General features: G+C 39.6%; 1 protein-coding gene across 2 annotated transcripts in view; it reads left to right on the forward strand.

Annotated features, from left to right (window-relative positions):
• Window positions 1–25,798, forward strand: part of cubn (cubilin (intrinsic factor-cobalamin receptor)) — a 184,286-nt gene that overhangs the window by 13,993 nt on the left and 144,495 nt on the right. Inside the window, exons 4-16 of one of the 2 annotated variants that reach the window (XM_042398686.1) lie at window positions 17–55; window positions 149–250; window positions 1,037–1,140; window positions 1,616–1,742; window positions 2,378–2,546; window positions 3,290–3,421; window positions 8,455–8,550; window positions 10,243–10,367; window positions 11,133–11,325; window positions 12,052–12,170; window positions 12,934–13,168; window positions 22,174–22,355; window positions 25,525–25,687. In XM_042398686.1, the coding sequence (XP_042254620.1) occupies window positions 17–55; window positions 149–250; window positions 1,037–1,140; window positions 1,616–1,742; window positions 2,378–2,546; window positions 3,290–3,421; window positions 8,455–8,550; window positions 10,243–10,367; window positions 11,133–11,325; window positions 12,052–12,170; window positions 12,934–13,168; window positions 22,174–22,355; window positions 25,525–25,687 (1,786 nt within the window). Of the gene's footprint in view, window positions 1–16; window positions 56–148; window positions 251–1,036; window positions 1,141–1,615; window positions 1,743–2,377; window positions 2,547–3,289; window positions 3,422–8,454; window positions 8,551–10,242; window positions 10,368–11,132; window positions 11,326–12,051; window positions 12,171–12,933; window positions 13,169–22,173; window positions 22,356–25,524; window positions 25,688–25,798 lie in introns of those variants that run through there. The other variant, XM_042398687.1, reaches the window with a different exon arrangement.

Raw genomic sequence — 25,798 nt, forward strand, 5'->3', positions numbered from 1 at the left:
CTTTCAATGTTTTCAGGTGTCAACACTTGAGAATAAAGTAACTGCACTTGAATTGGTAAGATATTTTGAAACTGTTTGTAATGGCATGAGATGGTTCAATGCATGAACGTTTCTCTCATTAACTTTCCTTTCCTCTTTTCTCCTCCAGACAGTTCAGAAGGTGTCTTGCAGCAGTAATCCTTGTCAGAATGGAGGAACATGTTTGAATCTACTGAATTCATATCACTGTGTGTGTCCCAGAAACTGGGCTGTAAGTTCTATACTTACATTACATTGCAGGGGCAGTTATTGCAACTGATATGTATTAACTGTAGGCATTAATCAATACCACATGGTATCAATAAGCAGATACCACTACTTCTTAAAATCTCAAATTCGAGTCAAATAAAGCCCAGCTGGCAGACTTCATGGCAGCTTAATTATAGTAAGCCCCAGACTAATATTACTCATGTGCTTGAATACTATTGGCTTCAAGTTGGTGTGTTTGATTAAATGTCTATATAGAAGACTAAAGTAGGCACCATGTAAGCACAATATCAACTAATTTTTTATTTTTTTTTAAATAGACTTTAAGATGAAACCAGTTGTATGAACATTCAGATGGTCTAGTTTTGCACACATGTGGCTGCTAGATAGAATCCCAGCCAGCTGCATCTGGATGATCGTACTGTATTAATGAATAAAAATCAACCATGAAAACCATCATAATTATTTGAATTCCTTCAGACAGGGCCTCAAAATTATAAATCACATGGGACCCACCTTAAGGCTCTTACCACTGTAGTTGACATTAAGCTTTAGTAGTATATACCCAAAAAGATTTGCGTTCAGTCATATAATCATTTTACCAAAAACCAAACAACATTTGCACAAATCTCATCTAAGGTACATACTTAACATACTGATTCTGAAGCAGCTATTAGTGTTTCTCCCGTTTATTTCTCTCTTGGTGTGTGTGTGTGTGTGTGTGTGTGTGTGTGTGTGTGTGTGTGTGTGTGTGTGTGTGCGCACGTGTGCATTTTCTTGTGTGTTTCAGGGTCCAAATTGTGAAACAGATGTGAATGAATGTCAAGTGTATTCAGGAACATTTCAGGGTTGTCAGAATGGAGCAACCTGTGTCAACACCCCTGGATCATTCATGTAGGTGTTATAGTCCCCCTCCAATAACAAATGTGTTTCACTGTGCAGAAATTTTAATGATACAAATATATTTGATATATTTGGTTTAGCTATGCAGATTTCACATACTCTTTATATTGGCAAAATAAGTCATGTTACTTAAGAATTTTATTTTCTTTCAGTATTTCACCAAAGAACTTAAGTGCACACAGGTTAATTTACCATTCGTAGTTTTACAAATTCTATAAATAAATAGAAATTTCATGAGGAAGCTGAACAAAGAAAAAAAAAAGTACAAGGAAAATGTGAATACAAGATTATGTGAAACACCTACTTTCAAAAGCCCCTGGATTCGACTTGACCCAAAATCCAAAATGCCCAGTGTGTTGTTAATCAGTATATCTTTTTACAATTTAGTTAAAAGTAAACTGAATAATGAAGCAAAAATGAATGCTTAAATATATATGCTTTTAATGATCTTTCTCTTTCTTTGCAGTTGTAACTGTTCTCCAGAATGGTCTGGGACTCTCTGTACTGTGCGTTATGACGACTGCAGAAATGAAGGACAGGACCTGTGCATACATGGCACATGTATTGATGCAGACCGGATTACACCAGGAGAGGTAACTAGTCTACTTGGCACATTCAAAAAATATATAGCAGAATCTACAGTATTAACTGAACAGAGAGGTTGTGAAAATCCACGCTATTAGATTGAATTAACACTGAAGGTAGTTTTTATTATCTGTGCAGAGCAATATAACCTCTGTGATAACAAATAATTTCAACTGCAGAAAAAGAGAGGGGAAGAACATTTTGATTTGTATTATCTTTCAAGGTAGAACAAAATATTAATTGTTTTATGATAAATTGTATTTATACCTATATGGTACAGTATAATGGAAGCATTTACAGTGATTAATAAATGCAGAGTTGTGAAGGTATAAAGAAACAGCAATATAGTGATATTTTAATCATTGGAGGGCAACAGAAGGGATATATACTGTTTATTTGATTGGAATGGACTATGTCAATTGCCACTTATTACTTATTCTAAGATTGAACATGTCAATATTCAAAATAGTTTTGCAGCATCAATAGCAGCAAGTGATGTCATTTAGCAACAGTTGTCTGCCAGTTCCAGGATTTTTTTCTCAATATTATTGAATTTTGTTGTAACTGTCTAATACTGCTGTACTATAGATGTGATTTGGTTGACAGAATTTTCTCATTGTGTCCACGTTTTCCCAATAAACAGCCTAAATACCAGTGTATTTGTGAGAGTGGCTGGGAGGCTCCAGCTGGGAGCCCAGCCTGTGTGGCTGATGTTAATGAGTGCAACCTACCCAACAAGCCTTGTTCTACCAACCCTGCGGTTCCCTGCTACAACACCCAGGGTTCTTTCTACTGTGGAGCATGTCCAGCTGGTAACTCTCAATATCACAACTCATACTGGGCCCTTTTTTAAATGAAGTGTGGAATGGAAGAGATATCTGTCAGTAGAGCAGGAGTGGCTTCCCGCTTTGTTTATTATAACATAACAATAGCATAACAGTGTGGTAGCACAACAACAGTGAACTGAAACAATGAGCCACATTGTTGTAGATTTGTTTTGATAATGATGATGCTTTCATCCTTTTCCTGTGATCTTAGATACATTTTATAAATAAGTATATTATAGTTGAACACGGTAAAATTAGTAGTACACAGCTTAACCATCACTGTCTTCAGCAAAGAATAGAGTCATTGTTTGAAGCATATTTGGGGTTGTGTACAGTATATTTATATATGGGCTGCTTACAATCATACTTTTGGAACTGTGACTCCTAGAGAAAAACAAAAAATAGATAAAGATGATAATTGGATCTAATTCGATTGACCAGTTCTGCGTGTACCAGCTCCAGTTGCTCAGAATTTTTTCACTCTATTAAAATTGCACTGATCTTGCTCTGGCCCTTTTCCAGATGATGGTATCTCACTGTGCAAGGATTGCTTACTAGGTGGCCAATATGTTGGTACTTGTGTTTGCATGCACACAATTGAGAAAAAAATCAATATTGTAGTTTTTTGTATTAACACTGTTTGTGTATATATATTTCTATGTGAATGTATCTTATTGTATAGCCTGAATAGATGGAAATTTGTTCTAATTACCTCTACTATTTCTTAGGTTGGCAAGGCAATGGCTACAGCTGTCAGGATGTGGATGAATGTTTGACCAATAATGGCGGCTGCTCCAATACTCCCATGGTGCAATGCCTGAACACCATGGGCTCCTTCCACTGTGGTCCCTGCCCTCCAGGTATGAGGGTAAAAAATAAGCATTATGACTGCAAGAGTAACTGTTCTATGATACTCTGGATGACTGTTACAGATATTATGTAATACCTGGATATCCATAGTACGTATGTGCAGATCAAGACCATATACCAAAAAAGTCACTCATCAGCTTTGTTATGCAAGCAACATGATAAGGGAACCTGACATCCAGCAGTCATCTCCCACAGAATCTTCTTGTCAAGACTCAGAATGGCGATGAAGTCTGGTTATCATCCAGAATTCACAGAACTATAGTTGCATTCATAATTTTTGTTTCTATTGGAAACAGCTCACGGCTACAGTGATTAAAGGCTTATATGGATCAAAAAGCTTGGGACAGGATCATTCCTATACAAATGCTGTTTAAATTAAAGCCGCAAACAGCATTGGTCGGGACCTCGCACTCTGGCCCGTCGGGATCAGTTCATTTTGCTTTTTAAAAATGAGGGACATTTCTTACAAGTGTGGTGTGCTTTTGTTTTGAAAGTTTGATTGAAATGTGTACTGTCAGGTGTGTAGAGACAATAAGTAAGTGCAGCTGGACACTGAAAAATACTCATATATTTGAATGGAGAGTGTGAGCGGACCCACACCTTTTTTAACATTTACTGTTTCCACATAATTTTAGATACAAACTTCATTTGAACTTTAAATGAATCACGAAACTTTGACCTACAAATCTTGAATTTTACATGTGTTTTCTATCTTTTACTGTTTTTGAGATATCAGAGTGTGAGTTTTAAAGTCTTTTCTTGCTCCTCCTGTGATTTTATGAGTGTGTACTGCGGAATGTTTCACAGCACTGAGGGAGTGAAATTACCAGGAGCAGTTGGAGAGCAGGATTTTAGAGTACGCTTTTTGTGAAATATCCTCATAAATCCCATGACCAAATCTTACATTAAAAATCATATTTTTGTAGGGAATTTTGTTGCGAATCCATTGGTACAGGTTTGAAAGTGGTCAGACTTATAATTTAGACATCAGAAGCCTTTGTTTCACACAAAGTCCGTGCCCATAGATTGCCTCCCCATTGCTTTACATTGTAAGGGTGATGTGGCACTGCAACTTTCAGGGCTTATCCAACTTTTCAACAACTTCTTTTCAGCACAGTGTCATAAGTAATGTATTAAAGTTTGAAGCCGATACCAGTAACACCTTTGGAGGAGATGGCGTTAAAAATTTGATTTGGCCAAAGTAACGGGATTTATGAGGAGATTTCACAAGAAGAGTACTTTAACATTCTCCTCTCCAACTGAGAGGGGAGAGAGAGAGGAGGGAAGAAAGGGACCAGCCTCCACTGTGTGGACCAGCCTCCACACAGTGGAGGCTGGTCCATAGAGGCAGAGGAGGTTGATCCTCCGCTATTTTTTGAGAGGCAAGAGGGAGATCAAAATATAAAAAAGAATATTTGGTTGAAATAAACCATTACAAAATCTCAGTATTATTTACAACATATTTTTTCTCTCCTCTTTGGAAAAGACACGTAAAATGATGCTCCAAGGGAGGACGGCCTCCCTAACCAATCAACAACCAGAATGCAATATTGACATCGAGTTGGTCCAATAATAGTTTCCAGAATTCATCTTCAATTCTCTCCACTGTAAGGCAGAGTAGCAGCAGTAGATAGCTCCTTGCGTTAGCCAATGCAACAGCTGACTTGTGAATAGCAGGCTGAGGGACTCTTCATACATCCATTGAAGGACTGTTAAGGACTGTTGTTAAGCTAATGGGAGAAATTATCTGGACTGTGCAGCGCAGCAGGACACCGCCAGGGAGCGGCTGGAGAGAGAAGCAACCGGAGAAACAACCAGGAGAGTTAGCTTGTTTGTCATTGTTGCTAATGATATCAGACTGGTTAAACAGCGGCCATAAAATTTTGTTAACTAACAAACAAGATGACCAACAGCTACAAATGGACGTTATGACATGAATACTTCATCTCCATGATAGAAAGAAGAAGACATCAGATAACGTGAGTCAGATACAGCTTCTCTCTCTCTGTCTCTTTGGTCGCTAATTTCATCTCTGATGGTTAAATGTCTCTCTGTGTGGCTGTTGTGTGAATTTATCTCCTTAACAAGAATGCAGCAGAGATATACATATAATGTGTTGTGAGTAGTTTACTTGTTGAAGTTACAGTGAGATGTCTGGACTCACTCATTCATGTGGAATTGATCCCGTTTTTAGTTTTTTGTAGAATAACAAGTGTTAACTAGTGGTGTAACTGATTGTGGTTGATCCGTGATTCGTACGGATCGCCCCCCACAGTTCGGCAGGTATATGAACTGCGGATTAATTGCAAAATTTAATGTCTCATTTAAGACAAAGTAAATAAACTGCTGTAAGTACAAGTCATGGGCAGACAGCGTGTCGCTAACAGGGATTTTGAAGGGTAACGATCAAACCAGCATCTAACGGGTCTGAAGTGACATCTGTAGGTATGTTTACACGCTGTTTGATGTGCTGCAGCTGAGCAGCTAATTAGCATCTAGCTGCTAACTGACGTTAGCGGTGAATGTTTGTTTGGTGGCTCATTCAACAAGCTGCAGGACAAGACGTGTATTCATGTTTTTAAAGTATCATCAAGTTTTGATGATGTGGACACAGGCTGTTTCATACACTAGCGTGTTTAAAAGAGGAAGGCATCATGCCTCATATTGCAATAATTGAACATTGAATATTTTATACATTTTATTTTATTTTATTTAAACATTGGACATCTTAAATGTTGTTTTCATTTAAGACCATGGGCAAAAGTTCCCTGCTGTTTCTTGCTGTATGTGTGTTAGAGAATAAATGGAAAACAAAGTTTTATTTGTTTGACTCAAATCCGTGATATGACCCGAACCGTGAGTTTTGTGATCTGTTGCACCCCCACTGTTAACATGTCAGCTTTGTAGACTATATTTTGTATGTCGTGCACATAGATAAGAGTGTGTAAGTCATGTATTTGATACATGCATTAATACTTTCTTATGTGAACCTACACTTTTAGATCTGTGAAAATCTTAGTATTCAAGATCTTAGTATTCAATCTTAGTATTAGTATTAGATCTTAGTATTCAATCTTTCTAGTATTCAGCACTGATCTGTACCTGTATCACATTATAAGCTTTGTGGTACTTTATATATTTCTATATACTAGGAAATACATAGGGAACACGTATAAATCATGTGATATCTTGTCTGTTTTTGATGAAAACATAAATCTGTTGTCACAATAGAACAATACTATAAATTTGAATTTCACTTTGTTGGTAAAATCACACATGTGAACCACTCCACGGCTAAAATGAGCTCTTCTTTGTTTAGAAACAATATGTATATGCTAAATGTCTTTAAAGAAGCAGCCTTTACACCACTCAGGGGTTTTTGTTTTTAAAAGCAAATTGTTTTATTGGCATTTAAAATTGCCCCCAACCCCTCCAATTTCACCAGGTGGGGGACAATGATACAGTTTCATGTTGGTTTTCCTCCTGACAGTACACATTTCAATCAAACTTTGACCACCTCATGTGGGTTAAAAGTCTTTACTTTTCTAAAAATAGACTTGATGAAAATTAGGAAATTAATTTGTTTTACACACAAACTCGTCAAGAGTTTTCAATTTACTAATTGAAATTCAAGTGAATGGGCCCAAAACTTGCATCATTTTGATGACACAGGTGTGAGCAAGGCAGACATGTCTCACCCTGCAGAAAATTCTCATCTTCACACCGTTGAGATTTGATATTTTGCCATGACAGAGGAAGTTGCTATAACTTTATTGTAAATGCTCCAGTCTGCACCAAACTTTACATGTTTGATAAATCTCCTGGCCTGAACACGTCTATATGACAATATTCCATCATTGATGCAACCTGGCTGAATAGCGCCCGGGTCTGAAGACATCTACATGCCCGTGACAGAGGCCCTTCGATTGCGCCGTGCCCGACAGGCGTGGAGGCGCGAGAGTCCGTTTATCGCTGCTTACAGCTTTAATTATCAAGTAGTTCGCTTACAGTGTTAATTTGGGCTGTTTTCATACATGAAAACACATGGGTAAAAATGTTAAAATGCGGTAATTCCAGGTATCAGGTACAGGTATCATACAGGCATATAATTAGCGGCTGCGACACCATTATCAGGTGTTGCGGCGCACCTCTGTAGGGTTAAATGTGCTTATATAGCCTAGTGCCATCCACCGCACACACACTCACACACCGATGGCGGCAAGCTACTGCGCAGGGTGCTAGTGCAGCCATCAGGAGCAACTTGGGATTCAGTGTCTTGCCCAAGGACACTTCGACATGCGGACTGGAGGAGCCCGTATCCGCCGATCTCCCGATCTCCCGATCTCCCGATTACCTCCTGAGCCACAGCCACCCCGGGTTGTGCAGAGGTGCAGGGTGGGGTTTAAAAAGTCTTTATTTGTAATTCCAGATGAATCTTTTATCATTAATTCACAAATTAAAATTGAAGAGTAGCCCTACTAAAGAAGCTCCACTAGCTCTGTGATAAACACATTTCATTTTCTACAACTTTGCCACAGTAAAAGCCTCCTGTTAGTTTGTCAGTGGAAAGCTTTTAAGCAGCAGCGGCAACAGAATATTTTATGTTTTCATCAGCAGTAGCAGTTAACAGTAGTAATATTAAAAAAAGGACCACAATATCTTCATGTAATCCTAGACTGACTCCATGATGTTGAGATCAGGCTCTGTGGGGCCTTACCGTCTGTTGCAGGGCTCCTTGTTCTTCTTGTTGCTAAAGATAGGTCTTTATGACTCTGGCTTTAGGTTTGGGGTCATTGTCATGCTGCAGAGTACATTTGGGACTGATCAGACACTTCCTGGATGGTACTGCATAATGGATAAGAATCTAAAAATCTAAAGTGCCTAAATTTGCACAGTATGTGTGTGTGTGTGTGTGTATATATATATACACATAACCACCACAGCAAGCCACAATCTGAGTTTAACTAGAAATAAAAACTAACTGCCATCATCTGCCTGACAGACGGCTCTTGTATTTCTGCAGGTTATGAGGGAGATGGGAGAAGATGCACCCAGACCAATATCTGCACTTCCAACAACGGAGGCTGTTACCCATTAGCTACTTGCTCCTCCAGCCCAGGTAAAAACAAACATATGCATGATTGCATTACTGCTTCTGACTGTGTGTTCTCTCAACAGAGCCATTTTACACTTACATACAGCAGCTCCCATCTTCACTTTATTCTGCATCATAACAGAAAACAGAACTACAGTAAGGTAAAATGTGTTGTATACAGTTAGCCTATGATATAATTCAAAGTCTGCATCACAGGTTGCTTTTGCTTATCGTCATATTTTCAAGCACCCCTGTGCGCATGCAGTGTTGTCAACTGCATGTTCAACATTAAGAAATCTAAAATGACATCATAATTTTCTTTCATTCTCCTTGATTGTTTTCCAGCCCTATTGTCCAGAAGCAGCTTGCTCTGAGTCTACATGTGGTTACAGGTTACAGGTTTTTTGTTTGTTTGTTTTGGTCAGTTAATAGGATAGATAATAGAAAGCCGAAGTCATGACTTCACGTCCTTGGTTCCACAGCTTAACTCAACACAATCTCTTTTTTAGTGTTTCTTTCACCAGTCTTTCTGAAAAAATGAAGTGTGTTCCTGGGTTTTTTTTTCCATATCCTCTGACCGCTACAGCAGTTGGTATCAGAATTTTAAAACTTTATTTTCACAAAGTTAAACAATGATCATGTTGTGGGCACAAAAAAACTACAGCCCCCATGAAAAGAAGTGCGAGTGCAGCAGCATGGGTACTTGTCATTGTAACTTGGTTCCATCCATATCCATAAAATTCATGGGCGTTTTACTCTAAACTCATTGTTTATGTTTCTAATTGTAATCTGTACTGTGTAAAGACTTGTACAGTGTCCTCTCTGTCCTGCTTACAGACATTACAGACATGTCTGAACTGTTGCGACCCCTCCACTCGCTCATGGACTCGTCTCCTCTGTTGAGTCACGTTGAGCCTACAAATATATAGGACTTGTGGGAAATTGTATTCATTAAAGGCTGCTAAAAATAAGTATTAAATAAACTATGATATTTGATGGTTTTCCAGAAAACTCCTGTCCTTATCTAAACATATGAAGTGAGCCACACAACACACTGTTGAGAAAGGTTCTGGTTTTTACTTATTAGCAGAGTTACAAATGTCAATTTGATTTTACATGATGCTGATTTACACAGTTTTCTTACAGAAGTAAACATCTGGAAGTTACGATGTGACTTCGGCTCTCAGTTGTGTGGTGTAGGCCTACTTTGTCTTGCTATTACTGTACATGGCACGTCACCCCTGATTGTCAGATTGTCATAGTGCTCTACTGTAGTGTGTGTTGCATATGCTACACACAGCTCTCTCTCTCTTCCACACATCAGTGAACACTGACCTCTGATAAACTGTAATTAACTTCTCCAACATGGCTGGCTATACAATACAGGTATCATGTAATTGGTGCAGAGCTGCCTCTTTTACTTTTATATTATTATAAATAATATAATAAATATATTAAACATTATTAATGCTGGGGAGGGTCTTGGTTTTTTTTTTTAAATAAAACAAATTCAGACCCCTCTTAACCCAATATAGCTCTACTTCTTACAATGTCCAAAATAACAAACACTTGTTCTTTTGTGTACAGATAAGTCTCTACTATTTTTTATCTACATGTAATATAGAGTATATTTCACACAAGTGCATTTTACAGATGAGATGTGTAATGTGGGACATGACCATGTGTTCTTTTTCTTACTAAAACCACACCCACCAGGCTCCAGCCTCCCTGTATGTACCTGCCCTCCAGGCTACATAGGCAATGGATATGGCGCGACTGGCTGCACCCAGACCAGCAACATCTGTCAGACCAACAACCCCTGTGTCAATGGACAGTGTGTGGTAAGTGTGTGAGACTGTGTATGTAAGCCGCCTCAGAAATGTTGGGATGCTGATTGGCAATAACGACAAAGATAACTTAATGTTGCCTCTAACTTTATCTACAATGATAATTTCAAAGGACATCACTGGTAATATTCTATATTTTCTTATAGTCAACAAATTCCATGAAAAAATAAAAAAAATAATGAATTGATCTACTAACAAGTATTGTGTATGTGTCTAAAACCTGATATACTGTATCTTTTTCCTCTGTCGTAGACCTTGGTTGTTGTCCAAAAACCAAAAACTGTAAAAGATATGATGAATCACATCAAACACACACTGTAGTTTATTTTGACTAATTGCACTATTCCTACCTGCTTGAGTAACATTTGCTAAAACTACAGTCCCCAGCTGTTTTAGGAAATTACTGAACCTTTATTTAAAAATGAAACTAAATAGTTGCAAGTTGTTTTTAGAGATGTAGAAATAACTCTAGCCTTATCATTTAAATGTCAATGACACATCAGTCACACAGCACTGATACTGACATTCACCTGTAATTATTGTTTACAGTATGTTGTCAGTAGACTTGACAAGCATTAAATAGTTTTTAACATCTGTCATATTGCATCTGCCCATTACTGTGGCTGTAGTCTGACTCAGTCTTTGAATGCTTCATAAATCCTGCCTTGTATCTGTGTTAATGATATTCTCAAGAAAAGAAAACAACAAATGCATAACTGAAATGCAGATGAAATGATTAGTGCACTACTGCTATTACAGGCAACCACCACAGCTCCTGGCTACAACTGTAATTGCAACTCTGGCTGGCAAGGAGTGAACTGTGACCAGAATATCAATGAATGCTTGAGCAACCCCTGTCAGAATGGAGGAACCTGCACTGATGGCATTAATGGATTCACATGTACTTGCACTGCACAGTGGACTGGCCCACTCTGCCAGACTTCACAGCAAGGTATTGGCAGGACAAGAAGATATGCAGGGGGAGGTGAGGGGCAGGTGTAAAGAGGGATGGGCTGAGAAGAGGTGGAGAAACAACAAGAAAAAAGATGAAGAGAGTAGAAGGACACAGGGAGGAAGAAGTTGAGGGATGGGCTTGATAAAGAGTACAGCCTAGACCTGCTCTATGTGAAAAGTGCCCTGAGATGACTTTTGTTGTGATTTGGCACTATATAAATAAAAATTGATTGATTGATGTATTGTTAAATATTTTATCTTTACTCATACAATCATAATCATATAAAGACTATGTACTGTAATCTATTATTCTAAATATTATGCTTATATTGTTGTTATTTGTATTCTTGATTTTTTTTTTTTTTTTTTTTCCTCTGGGTCAATTTTGGGTTTATAAACCACTGAGAATTTCAGAATTATGTTGCACTGAATGTGGAAAAAAATGTGAAAATTGCTAAACCTAGTACTTGGTTATACTACTAGTTGAGGTTAGTTTAGCTTTAATCCTAATATGCTGTGACTAAGTAAAGAGAGTACTCTTGATGTAAGGAAAACATATGTCTACTGGGAGATAACGCAACTAAATAAAGCTAGTATAAGTAGGGAGCAACAATGTGCAGGATTTCTGATTCAGTCTCCTAAAGACCTGTGATTAAGACTTTATGGTGTTCACAAACAAGTTTTTACCAGTTTAGGTCACTGTAAGTGTGTACATGTTTTCCAGAGTGTGGAGGTTACCTGACTGGCCCTGCAGGTTCCTTCAGTTATCCCAACACCCCAGGTCATGATGAATATGATCACCAGGTCAGCTGTGCCTGGGTGATCCGTATTGACCCAAACAAGGTATGATTTAGTCTCTCTTATTTAGGTGAAAGAGATTTCCTTTGTCCTTCGTTCCTTCTGTCATTTGTGTAATTTCTGTCATGTTATATCTGTCTCAGTCATTCCATTCTGGACAGGTGATGTACAGGCGGTTCATTTGAGCTTTTCAGCTAACAAAAAACCCTTCTGTGTAGGTTCTCTAAACCTCCCTCAGTGTTTCTGAGTAGGTTTCACATTTAAGGAATGTTTTTATGCATGGATCATGATGTTATAAGCATTGGTGGGATCAAATTACTTTTTCCAGAAACACTGCATTGGAAGCACAACATTTTATTTCATATTACATATGATGGTCAATCATCATTGTGTCAAACATTGTGTCAAACAAGTGAATGCTCACTGTTGTAGCTCAATCACAGAGTCTTATTTCTGGTCAGCAGATGATACTGGCATTTGAGCTCAAGTTTAGAATTTACCAACTTCTTAGAAAATGATCTGTCTCTTAGGTTGCTGGATCACAAAACCTTGTGTGCTAGGTAGGTAGTGCACTGTCATTTAATCAGTTGTTTGCTGAAAAGTGCTGCTTGTAGCAGATGGAAAAAGGGTTGCTGAGAGTGCTGAGGCCAACTGAACCATAGAAAGTACATGTTTGTGTCCTAATACCAAACTAATGAGCGAGAGCGACAGAAAGAGATGGGAATTGTTAGTGCTAGTGGATATGAATATATTTCAAATGGACCAGAATGACAGAAGTCCTTCAAATCCTGTGTTTTCCCTTCTTTAGATCCTGCGCATTACCTTCCCTTTCTTTGACCTGGAGGGCAGTACCAACTGCAACTTTGACTTCCTTCAGATTCATGATGGGGACAGTGCCTCTGCCTACATGATTGGAAAATACTGTGGCCAAAATAACCCACAGGAACTCTACAGCTCCCACAATGCCCTGTATTTCTGGTTTCGCTCTGACCACTCCATCAGCAGTGGTGGCTTCACAGTTGCTTGGCAGTCTCAGGATCCAGGTATGAGTGTTTCATCTATTTTGGTTTGGTTAATAATGAGAGATCTTTAAAAAGACTTAAAAACACTCACATTTTATTTAAGGTCATAAAATGTTTTTAAAAATTTTGACATGACACTAAGGGCCCTATTTTTGCACTGATGCAGGCTGAGAAGCACAGTGGTGCACCAGTGAACCGCTATTTCTCTTCAGTGCATTAGGGTTATTTCTTCAACTGCATTGGTTTGCATTGGTGATGCATGACAGGAGGAGGAAAGACGCAGTAGAGGGTGTGACAACCTCAATCTTGTAGCATGGTGCCCAACAATCCCTGGCACTGAAAGTCAGTAACCTATTGTTTTTGAAGGGATTATTATTATTAGGGCCCGAGCATGAAAGTGCCAAAGGCCCAATTGTCCTGTGGAACTGAAAGTGTGAGGAACCTATTGTTTTTCTAAAGATTATTATTATTATTATTATTATTATTATTAGGGCCCAAGCACGAAAGTGCCAGGGGCCCAGTGGTCCCTGGCACTGAAAGTGCGAGGAACCTATTGTCTTTTGAAGGGATTATTTTATTATAGTTAGGGCCTGAGCACGAAAGTGCCAGGGCCTGGAGAGGGGTCTGGAGATGTACCAAAAAAAAGCTTTTTGGAGCCATACCCAAGTCCAACAGGAAGTCAGCCATTTTAAATCTACTTTACAAAAAAATGCAAAGTGAAGCCATTGACAGGTGTTGTATTTTAACAACTCCTCCTAGAGATTTTACCCAAGGGACTTCAAATTTGGTAGGTTACATCTTAACACCTTTTGTGATGCTAAATTGCGAAGCTTTTTAGCATTCATGGAACACCCTGCCCCAAACCAAATGAGGTTTTGGGCATTAAAGAAGTTGTTGTAACTCAGCTTTACATTGTCCAATCTGCCCCAAATTTCTCATAAGAGTCTACATTTCAGTATTTAGTCATAGCCATAGTGCCACCTACTGACAACAGGAAATCAGACTTATGTGACAAACATTATCCGATTTACATGAAAATTACATGGTGTGGTCTACACATGATATACAGCAAAATGTTGTATAATTAGTGGGTGTTCTCTAGCGCCACATAGTAGACACAGGAAGTGATAGTTATCACCTACATGCAATGTAATGCAATACAATGCAGTAAATGAAAATGTATATCCATGTCAGGTACCCTCTGATAAATATATTGCTACATTAATATTTCACTTATATAGCACTGTCTACGGGCAACAGGAAATGACACATAGATCATCAAATGTATACACAATTTCTGATATGTCATCTACCGCGCCATGTACTGCACACAGGAAATAATATTTTACTCATTCACACAGTGTCCCATAATCCTGACAATTCAGAGCCATGTCAAAAAACCTACAATAGTGATAGCACAGCTGCAGGTCCCTCGGACATACTAGGTGTGAGGGCCCGTTCATCACTGCTTGCAGCTTTAATTATTATGTTGACTTTGACCCCCCCCCCCAACTGATATTATATTCTCAGTCACTATTTAATCACTGTCCAGCAGTTCAAATGGCGTAATCTTTCTCTTTTCTAGCACACTTAACATGAAACATTTAAAGAAAGTGTGTTTTCAGTGACCATAGCTGTCTGTGTTGGCAACTTTACTTACTTACTTTAATCATTCAATCATTATCTTTGGTTAATTATTACCTTAAATATCATGAATTAATAGTAATGAATGAGTGTGAAAAGGTTGCTTCTCTCCCTTTTTACTGGGCCTTGGTTTACTAGTTACTACCCTACCTATACCAACTACCACTATCACTACCAACATTAATAGTGTTTTGTGTATTAAATTGCAGTTCACTGTCTCAGGTCAGGGTGGAGGGTTTCAGTTGAGTAGTCTGTGTTTCACAATGCTATATTTTGTTGAAGGGTTTTAGTCCTGCTGTGATGTTTTATGATGGTAGGTCAGACGGTCTGCTTAATCAGTGATAATGGCAATAGGTGTGCATCATTAGCTGCTCTAATCTTTGAGTCACTTGGCACGTGTGCTCCTAAAGCTATGTGTGCTCCTAATTTTTTTCATTTAGGAGCATATGTACTCCTTGAAAAAAAAAAGTAAGGATTGAACACTGCTGTCGGATGTGTAGAAACACTAAGTAACTGGAGTGTGGCGCAGTCCAAGGGCTTCTGTCACAGGCATGTAGATGTTTTCAGACCTGGGCTGACAGGTCTGACTTTACCCATCCCCCCCAGAGATTGCCTCCCCATTGGTTTACATTGTAAGGTGTGATGTCACACTATAACTTTCAGGGCTTACTAGATCTAAACCGTTCAAGTTATTACAAAGTTTTTAATAACTTTTGTTCAGCACAGTGTGATAAGTCATGTATTAAAGTTTGAAGCCGATACCATTAATGCCCTAGGAGGAGATAGCGTTTATTCAAGGTCCAAAATTGGCGAAAAGTCGTACTTTCATGGGTGAACTGTGGACTTCCTGTTGGATTTAGGTCAGGGGTGTCAGCATATGAATTGTAGGTCTTGATGAGACGAATAATTGAGTTTTGGTTTGATCTCTCTACGACATTCCTACGGGCCGTGGTGGCCATTTTAGATACATAGTTGGCGCTCTTGAGCACATTTTGGCACTTTGGGGGTTCATTTTTACATTTTATCAAATATTTAACCAGACCTGATGTGCGTGCCAAATTTGGTAAGTTTTTGAGCATGTTTAGGGGGTCAAATTTAGGGTTGAAGTGGCGTCTTAATAAATAAAGAATAATAAGGAAGAAATTAAAGCTGCAAGCAGCGATGATCGGGCCCTCGCACCCCAGCGCATGTCGAAGTGACGCTCAGTCGAAGGGCTTTTGTCAGTGACTTGTTGTGTAAAGTTTGAGGCAGATCCAACCGTGTACACTCAAGTTATATCAATTTCCTCTGTCATGGCGAAACATCAAAACTCAACGCCACGCCACGGCCAAACCATCATGATCATACACTAGTCTAGATGACACACACTGATTTTTAAGTCCTTACGATGGATTCTGTAGGAGGAGTTCTTTAAAATACAAGGTATGCGAAATGGCCAAGAAAAGGCGAAAATGTGCCATTTTTTTCAAGATGGCCGACTTCCTGTTCGACTTACAATAAGGCTTCAAGAGGCTTTTTTGTGCGTGTTGACATTATACATGTGCCCTGTGAATTTCATCTTTCTACGTTAATCTGGAAGGCGGGGCTGCAATTTTGAAATTTTAAAGGGGGCGCTGTTGAGCCATTTTGCCACGCCCATTCAAAGCGACCACATAGGATTTTAGCTGACATCACTCTAGACATGTGTGTCAAGTTTCATGACTGTAAAGCAATCCCTTCTCCCTGAAAAACAGTATCATATTTCATGGCGAAGGATGTGTCGCCATGGTAACAGCATTCAGTTTTGGGTCATGAGCTGCCAAATGTAGCATCACCAAGGTCTTGTTTATTAGCTGACTTAATTTCAGGTGCATCAGCCAAATTTCCTAGGAGTAATTAGACAAAGTATGACGCATGATACTTCCTGTTGCCAGTAGGTGGCGCTATGACTTTCGCTAAATATGAGACTGAACATGTGTTCAGATTGGGACTCTTAACAAGCATATGAAATTTGGAAAAGATCAGACCACGTGGAGTCAAGTTATAAGGCATTGAAATTTCATGGCGTCACATCGAAATTCGCCGCGTCGCCATGGCAACACTTTTCAACGAAGGGTCACCAACTTCATAATATAAGATCTCCAAGGTCTTGAGGCTATTCTCAGTAAATTTCAGCTGGATTCGATCACCGTGCTGCCCACAGGGCGTCAGAGCGTAAAACATGTAACTTCCTGTTGCCAGGAGGTGGCGCTATGACTCATATCCTGTATTGTCACATGGACCCGTTCAGGGCGGGACTCTTATGAAGCACAAAAGGTTTGGCTCTCTTAGGATCATGTATGCCGGAGTTATAGCCGTTTCATTTTTCATGGCGAAGGATCGAAATTCGCCGCCCAGCCACGCCCCCTAGGAAAGACTAATGAGAATTGTTTTAGCAACTTTTAATCTCCTATGCCTGTAGATGATACGGACCGAATTTGAAAGTCCTGGGGTCAAATCTCTAGGAGGAGTTCGTTAAAGTATGCGGGCTGGAAATGACAAAATCGGTGCAAAATTTCAACTTTGATACAAAATGGCCGACTTCCTGTTGGAGTTAGGCTATGTGTCCTTGAGACTTTTTGGTGCGTCTGGTCATGATACATATGCATACCGAATTTCGTTCTCCTACGACAATCTGTATCGAGGGGCTCAATTTTCTTGACTTTCTAGGTGGCGCTGTCGAGCCATTTTGTCCCGCTTTATTTCGAGACCCATAAAATATCGAAATTTTCGCCAGTCCTGACATCTGTGCAAATTTTCATGAGTTTTCGTGCATGTTTAGGCCCTCAAAAATGCGATTGTTTCGGAGGAATAATAATAACTCCTTCAGTTTCAATAGGGCTTCGCACCGGTCGGTGCTCGGGCCCTAACAAACACACGAAATACAATAGGGTCTTCACCCTTTGGGCTCATGCACATCAGGTCTGGTATAAAATTTGATAGAATGTAAAAATTAACCCCAAAAGTGCCAAAATGTGCTCGAGAGCGCCACCTATGTATCTAAAATGGCCACCATGGCCCGTAGGAATGTCGTAGAGAGATCGAACCAAAACTCAATTATTCGTCTCATCAAGACCTACAATTCATATGCTGACACCCCTGACCGAAATCCAACAGAAAGTCCGCAGTTCACCAATGAAAGTATGACTTTGTGCCAATTTTGGACCTTGAATAAACGCTGTGTCCTCCCAGGGCGTTAATGGTATCGGCTTCAAACTTTAATACATGACTTATCACACTGAGTTATTACAAAGTTTTTAATAACTTTTGTTCAGCACAAACGGTTTAGATTTTGTAAGCCTCGAAAGTTGGAGTGCCACATTGCACCTTACAATGTAAACCAATGGGGAGGCAATCTCTAGGGATTGGACTTTGTGCCAAACTGGGGTGTCTGATGTATAAAGTATAAGTCCGACCACTTTCAAACCTGTATCAATGGATTCGCAATGAAAATTCCTACAAAAAATGTGATTTTTAATGTAAGATTTGGCCAAAGTCATGGGATTTATGCGGATATTTCACAAGAAGAGTACTCTGAAATCCTTCTCTCCAGCTGAGAGAGAGAGAGAGAGAGAGAGAGAATGGGAGGGGGGGATGGGTAAAGTAAGACCTGTCAGCCCAGGTCTGAAATCTACATGCCTGTGACAGAAGCCTTTGGACTGCGCCACACTCCAGTTACTTAGTGTTTCTACACATCTGACAGCAGTGTTCAATCCTTACTTTTTTTTTCAAGGAGTACATGTGCTCCTAAATGAAAAAAAATTAGGAGCACACATATAACTTTAGGAGCACACTGAAACATGTTCAAGTAACAGTTTCTTAAAGAAAACAATTCATTACATACATATTTACAATTTATCACATACATATTTAAATTCTTTCTGTGTGTGTGTGTGTATGTAAATCACAATTTATGTTGTTTTTAGGGGTGCTCGATTATGGCAAAAATCATAATCACGATTATTTTTGTTCAATATTGAGATCATGATTATTTAACATGATCACTTTTTGACATTTTTGCCAGTTGCCGATGTTGATATATGCACATATTTTTTCCCACTTGGCTGAGGAGACTATTACACATGTAATCATATATTGTACTAATGATCAAGAAAGACTGTAGCCTATATGAGGGAAGAACTCAGGAAGACTGGAGTTCCGGAGCTCAGCATTAAAACTTTAATGGACCTGCCATGAGGGTGGAGCAGCAGTTTTTTTTTTTTTTTTAGTTTATTAGACAGACAGGATTAATGTGTAGGATTTAATCATTGGTTAGTAGTCCAAAGGGGAGGGTGGCAGTAATGCACCTAATATGTTGGTTGCTGTTGGGCCTCAAACCACGAGGTCACACAGAGAAGGCCTACATGTAACCTGTGAGGCCTGACCACAAGATGCTTTTTCTTTTGTTTCCCCCGAGACAAAGGAGTAGCGCCAAAATGCTGCATACAGACAATGGGACTCCATTGCAAACTCCATTTCCAAGGATGCTTTGCGATTTTCACACCTCAGCAGGGAACAGTCAACATATAGTTCCTCATTGGCGGAGACGCACCTGCACAGCGGAGTGTCCTGATGACGCAGCCATGACATCACTGCCCCTTTAAAATGTGAGCACGCCCTGAAACACACGTCTTTCCCATGTCACTGAGCTAGGGGTAACTTCCGTTTCTCTGTGAGTCAACTTGACTAAAGGGGGTACTCCACGCACATGTTTTCCCCTCATCGAAGACTCCCCTCGCCAGACAAGACGAGACTTCGCCCGTGTTCACCCGAACACATTCCTGGATCCGAGAGAGACCGCTGCTGCAACCAGCGTCCTCAAATTCCCTCGAAAAGGAAGAAGAAAAAGTTACATCAGGAAAACGTGGAATGTCTCTGCCCCGCTCGTCTTCACCGAGTCGACTCTGCTGTTCTCTCCGCCACGCCGCTGAGAGCCAGCTGCCGTGCTTTTCGCTGACCCTGCGAGAACGGTCACCGTCTGCATCTGAGCTAAGGACAAAGTTGGACATTAAGATGAACTACACACACACCCTGCTCGCTTTCTGAAGCGACCAAGTAAGAGGCATACGTCTGGGCAGAGGCAGTGTTAGTTGTGTGTTCTTTTCAGCATCAGTTGCTGTTGTTTAGCATTTAGCTTTTTAGCTTTATTGCTACTGTTCTTGTTGTGTGAGTTGACAGACCGCCAAGTCCATTTTTCTCTGCTTACACTTAGGAGTATTTTAAGTTTGCTGCCTCTTAGTTTCGTTCACCACACTAGACTGTTTTGGGTTTGTCCCGCTCGGGACTACTGCTGTGTTTGTGCCACTGTGAGTGAGAAAGTAAACTGCTTTGTCGATCAGAAACCAGATAACGTGCGTCACAGACTGCCGTCCGTACGTGCACTGTCTGTGGACAAAAGAACTGCTTCTCCCCCTTTCACGATCGCTTTCCCTCCTCCCTCTCTTGCGACTAACACACACGCGGCCGCGCACAGATACACGCACTGACATCTGATGGTCAGATAACATCGGACAAAGCTTTGCTTTGTCTTTCCTTATCCGCCATCAGACACGTGTCAGAGCAAGACGCTGACCACCAGGCGGCATTATCTTGCTTTTGTCTAGCCAAGACACCGCCATACTTCTGCCATTCGGGTCTCGCATGACGTGACTTCCTCCCACAGTCACGTCCGCGTCGCAGACCGGCGATGTCATCACATCAGGCCCAGTCGCCATCTTGTCTCGCACACACACACATGCATTCCCCTGCATGTGTCCAACCCTGTACATAGCTGTTGTGTCTTGTTTGGTAGAATTAGATTTTAGAATAGTTGTTTATTGAATGAAGCATTTGTTAACTTTGTTAATTTTGCTAAGTTTAATAAACACTGTTATATCTTTTAAAGAGAAGTTCTTTTGTCATTATTGTGTGTAACATATTGTGAAAAGTGGCTGATTGAAAGAGTCAGAGCTCGAATTCAACCCTTCTTTGTTCACCCTTGAATGTTTATCTCAGATATTAACATTCTAGGTGAACTACCATTTATGAGACTACCTTGTTTGGTTATTGGTCCCGGTTTCCGGGTGGTGTCTCGTATTTGTTAGTTCATATTAATAATTCTATTGTTATAATTAGTTAATTATCTTTGATAATTGATAATTACTGCAAATAATCAACTGTGTTCCTCACAGATCCAACAGTTGGTGCCTGAATTATTGATTAAGGTTAACAATATCTTGATTTCATAATTCATAATTATCTGTGATAATTATGAATTATGCTAATAACCAAACGCACCACTGTCCATCCCAACATTTCCAACTGCTGTGAGGAGAGTAAAATATTTTTCCAAACAGAGTGGTACATCCTGTCAGCCGCGGGATTTCCTATCTGTGCAGCTGAACACAGCAGCTCCTCTACGGACTATTTCTCCATGATGGTCCCGGTGTTTCTTCCACAGGTTTCACTTCACTCAGCTGGCCGACAGACCCGCTGGTTTTTCCCACTTTAACCTGAATAACTAACCAGGGCTCGGTGGTCCGGTCGGATCCAAACAGAGAGCCGGGGCTAGCTGAGAGCCAAGTGGAGGCTAACTGGTTGTGCTTCTTTCCGATACAGAAGGTGGTGACGCTCCACTAGCCTTAGGAGCGTCACCACCTTCTGTATCCGTTGTTTCAACTTTAAATCCCTCTAGCGTTTCATATAGTGTTATGGTTGTAATTTGTAGTCGCACAGTGTGCGAGTAAATTATTTCTCCACTTCACACATATCTATTTTTAGGGGCAAATGCGAGTGAAATACTCACACTGTAGAGCTCAGTGACAGTACACATTTCAATCAAACTTTGACCAGATCATGTGGGTTAAAAGTGTTTACTTTTCTAAAAATAGACGAAATATAGGAAATTAATTTGTTTTACACACAAACTCATCAAACTCAGGGCCTGTTCAACGCTGCTTGCAGCTTTAATTTTTGTTGAATTTCCCAGGGTTCATTTTTTGCCTCTGTTTCATTTATTATTTTGTTAATAAATATCTCAGTTTTTTTGCAAATATCTAGCCTGCCAGCTAGCTTCTTTAACATTCCTTTCAAAGTTTCCAGTGCCAAATAACATCATCTGCCCTTTATATGCGGTGGTGGCACTACAATATCATTACTATTATTTTTATTATTATTAATATTATTAGTTCTTCAGCTTTACCCACCAAACCCTAAAAGCAACATTGTAATGTTTACAAATGTGTAATTGTATAAATATACAACTACACCTCTAATTCAGTCAGGTTTCTACCTAAGTGTGCTGCCTGTGGTCAAGCTTATAAAGGCTTTTTTATGAGAAAGTATGGTTGAGATGTTCATCCTCTGAGATCTCTTTCTCATCTTAGTCTGTGGAGGGGAACTAACTGCACCCTATGGCAACATTAACTCACCTGGTTACCCTGGAAACTACCCACCTAGCCGGGACTGCTATTGGAGAGTGACAGTGGAGCCCAGCTTGCTCATCACCTTTGCCTTTGGGACTCTCAGCCTGGAGCATCACCCAGACTGCAACTATGATTTCCTAGAGGTGACAAATGCTGTCATATACAATCAGTCATTTAAAAGAGAAATTACTGAGAACTGAATAGACCCAGTGGTTTTACAGCTAGATTGTGTAGGCTAATAAAAGCAGAGTTTATTTGTGAAATACTTTTAAAGCAGAGGTACCCAAGTTTCCCGTTAAATGTTTTTTGTGGGTGCATGTGTGTCAACTAGGACAAAGCTATTTTAATTGTTTTCAATTGTTCAAAGCGAACAACTGCTTACCTGACCCTGTATTTATCAAACTTCTAATGATTACACTTCAGAAAGCAAAACAAGTTCTTGACTGAGTGTGAGCAATTTATCAAGTGGCTTACTCCTACTTACAACTTAGTGTAAAAGTCACTTTTAAGAGTGTCATCTCAAGTGACCACATGATGTATCACATGTATGCTGAGAGAAGGAATAGCACAATCACAGATTTATTTTACTTTGTTTGCACCTCTGATGAATATAAATAAAAAATTAAGTGGTATAACATCCTGTCAAATACAAATAATAGGCTGAATCTACCCTATTCTTAATTATACACCCTCAATAATGTATTACTCATCATAGTCAATTATATTTTGTACAGTCACATAAAAAAACAGATGTACTCAGCTGTGTTTTCTGTGTGGTTGGACGAAATATCTGTACTGCTTCTGTACCGCAGTCATCTAGGACAGTGGTTTGCAAATGGGTGCAGTAAGAATGGTCATTAATCATATCATTTTTCATTAATTGTCCATTTTTAATAACATTTTACCATATCACAAAAAAGGTGATATTTACATTAACAATTTTTTATGGTAAGTAAAAAGCAATAAATATCAAAATGACTGTATTCATAGTTAATTACACTAAATCATTTTTTTATGCTGTACATATAATCATATTTGTCTATGTTGGTAAATGATGTTAATACAGATGATTTTTCCAACAATAAACATTGTGTATAAAAACTACTTTTTCTACACAAAATTAGCTCATTTCTGTATGCTTGGATTTAAAAATTCAGTTCAGCTGAATTCTCTGCCCCTCCTTAATCATGGTGTAATAGGCAAGCGTCCGAGGTCTATTCCATATATCAGCTGCCATGCCATCTATAAAAACACTGATAACTGTAGCCTCAGTTTGTGCCTCTCACATAGAGCTGCTGGTAGCATTAGCAAGCCTGATAAAAGATGACAGAGAGGCAACATTATGCTACTCAGAGATCTGTGGTTATGCAAAAAGATTTAAAAAAAAAAAAAAAAAAGAAATTTATTCCTTTTCTGTGACAGTGAACACAACACAATGGCCCGCCAATAACTGTGCTATATTGAGAGCTTAACAAGATATTCAGGGCTGATGACGGTTACGTTAACCATGATAAACAGCAGGACTATGGCTATGTCCCCCATAGATACATTAACACTGGAGAGCCTCTCGTAGTAGAGCCGCTTGCTCAGCTACAGTATAGGTACCACAAATAAACATTTACAAGGGGTCATAAATATGCCTCTAGTGACTGTCAATGCTCCAGCAGACTATGTTCCCAGTGTAGACACTGAGACTCTGACAACAGCTGCTCATGGCTGGTTAGTTGTGACTACCAGCTCTACATCACTATTCGTGCTACACTAAATGGTGGTCAGTCGGTCTCCCATAATTCCCCACGTCACACACTATGTAGCCACAAGGCCACGCTGCCTACAGTTCTTGTCCTATCCAGTCCTCTACTGCATTTTTAAAATATGCTGGGAGGGAGGGGGCGAGCAGAATTTGAGTGTGTAGTTACCCTTTAATAGTGTGTTCAGACAGAAGCAAATTTTCACTTTGTGTTACTTGTGAAAAGTTGACTGCTGGATCAGTTGTGTGTGTATACGCCCAAAACTGCCAAAATACATTACTATACATTAGTTGTAATCTAGCTAGCAATGGAAGGGGCCGACAGTGTCTGAGAGAGTGTCCCTGTGTGTTTGTGTTCTGCCTCTGACTAAACTTAGAACTCACCAGACTCCTGTTTTTTTTGTTATTTCCCTCCAATCTCTCATTTTCCCTTCTCCTCTCTGTACGTTTATGAAAGACATTCATAAAACCTGTGATACACGCAAATTATTCACAAATTCTTTGCTCAAGAAACATTTTCAACAAGTGCAGATGTGTGTTCACGTAGAATTGCGTCCCCCGGTCGTATTGACTTTGTATGTAAATGCGCCACATGAAAAATTTGCTTGCATTTGGTCTGAACACACCATTAAAAACTCTGTATGCCGCAGCTAATGACATGACAACACAGTTTTTGGTTGTCATAGTAACACAACGAGCATTCCAGCTCAGGAGTTTTGCAACAGCTCAGTGATCAGAAAAAAGTGAGCGTCAGAGCAGTGATGGAATGATTTGACATGGTAAACAGAGTTTAAAGAAATGCTGAAACCTCTCAGCTTTCAAAGAGACGAGTGAATCTGAGCTGATGAGACTCCAAATGAGACTGAACACCACTCACATACAGTTTAATGGACAAATTTTAGCTGCTTGTAGAAGACGTGTGTATATATCCATCATTGTCCGATAGCTCATTCACCATTTTGTCTTTTAGTGCTGTAAGTAAACCACCTGCTCATGGAGTCAGACCTGCAGGTCGTTCTCTGCCCACATCAACAGCAGGTTCACATGTCCCATTAAAATTACTACGACCATTGTTTGTACACCTTAAATATATCATTTTAATTTTGAAGAAAATCAAAGAAATACATTTAACATATTAGCCTCTTCGATCATATTCATTGTTTATTTCAAGTTAAATATTTATTTGTAAATCTGTGCAGCACCTGTTGCTTTTTATTTGGTGATTGAGGACAGGAATATATTATTTGACTTAATGATATAATATAACCTAATATAATACAATATAATGAAATATAAAACCAATAAGTATCTGTGTACATACAGTAAATGCCTGTTATATTGGAGGTTGGAAAGTTTAGAATCCCATGCCACGGTCTGAAAAGTCTGGGAATCACTGATCCAGGATCTACACTTAGCCAACTTAACAGACCTCTGGGGGTCTATTAAATTTAACAGCATTTATTAGTCAAAACAAGTTGCAGCAAGCCTTCAATGTAGAGCAGTTTTACAACTTATTACTATTGCTCCTCTATTAATTGTCTTTTTCTGGCCAAATGTTGTAGATCCGGGATGGTCTTCTACCTGAAGACACAGTTCTGGGGAAGTACTGCAGTACTGCATCACCTCGCCCCCTGCAGACCACCGGTCCAGCTGCATGGGTCCACTTCCACTCTGACTTCAGCGTCTCTGACCGAGGCTTCCACATCACATACACAACATCACCAAGTAAGACAGCGCACACCATCACCATGTACCACATTTACCCTCAGGGACCCACCATAGACCCATTTTTGTCTTTTTTTTAGGGGGTGACAGGGGATCTTTAGGGGGAGATAG

The sequence above is a fragment of the Thunnus maccoyii genome, chromosome 21, assembly GCF_910596095.1.
Source record: "Thunnus maccoyii chromosome 21, fThuMac1.1, whole genome shotgun sequence".
Lineage (NCBI taxonomy): Eukaryota > Metazoa > Chordata > Actinopteri > Scombriformes > Scombridae > Thunnus > Thunnus maccoyii.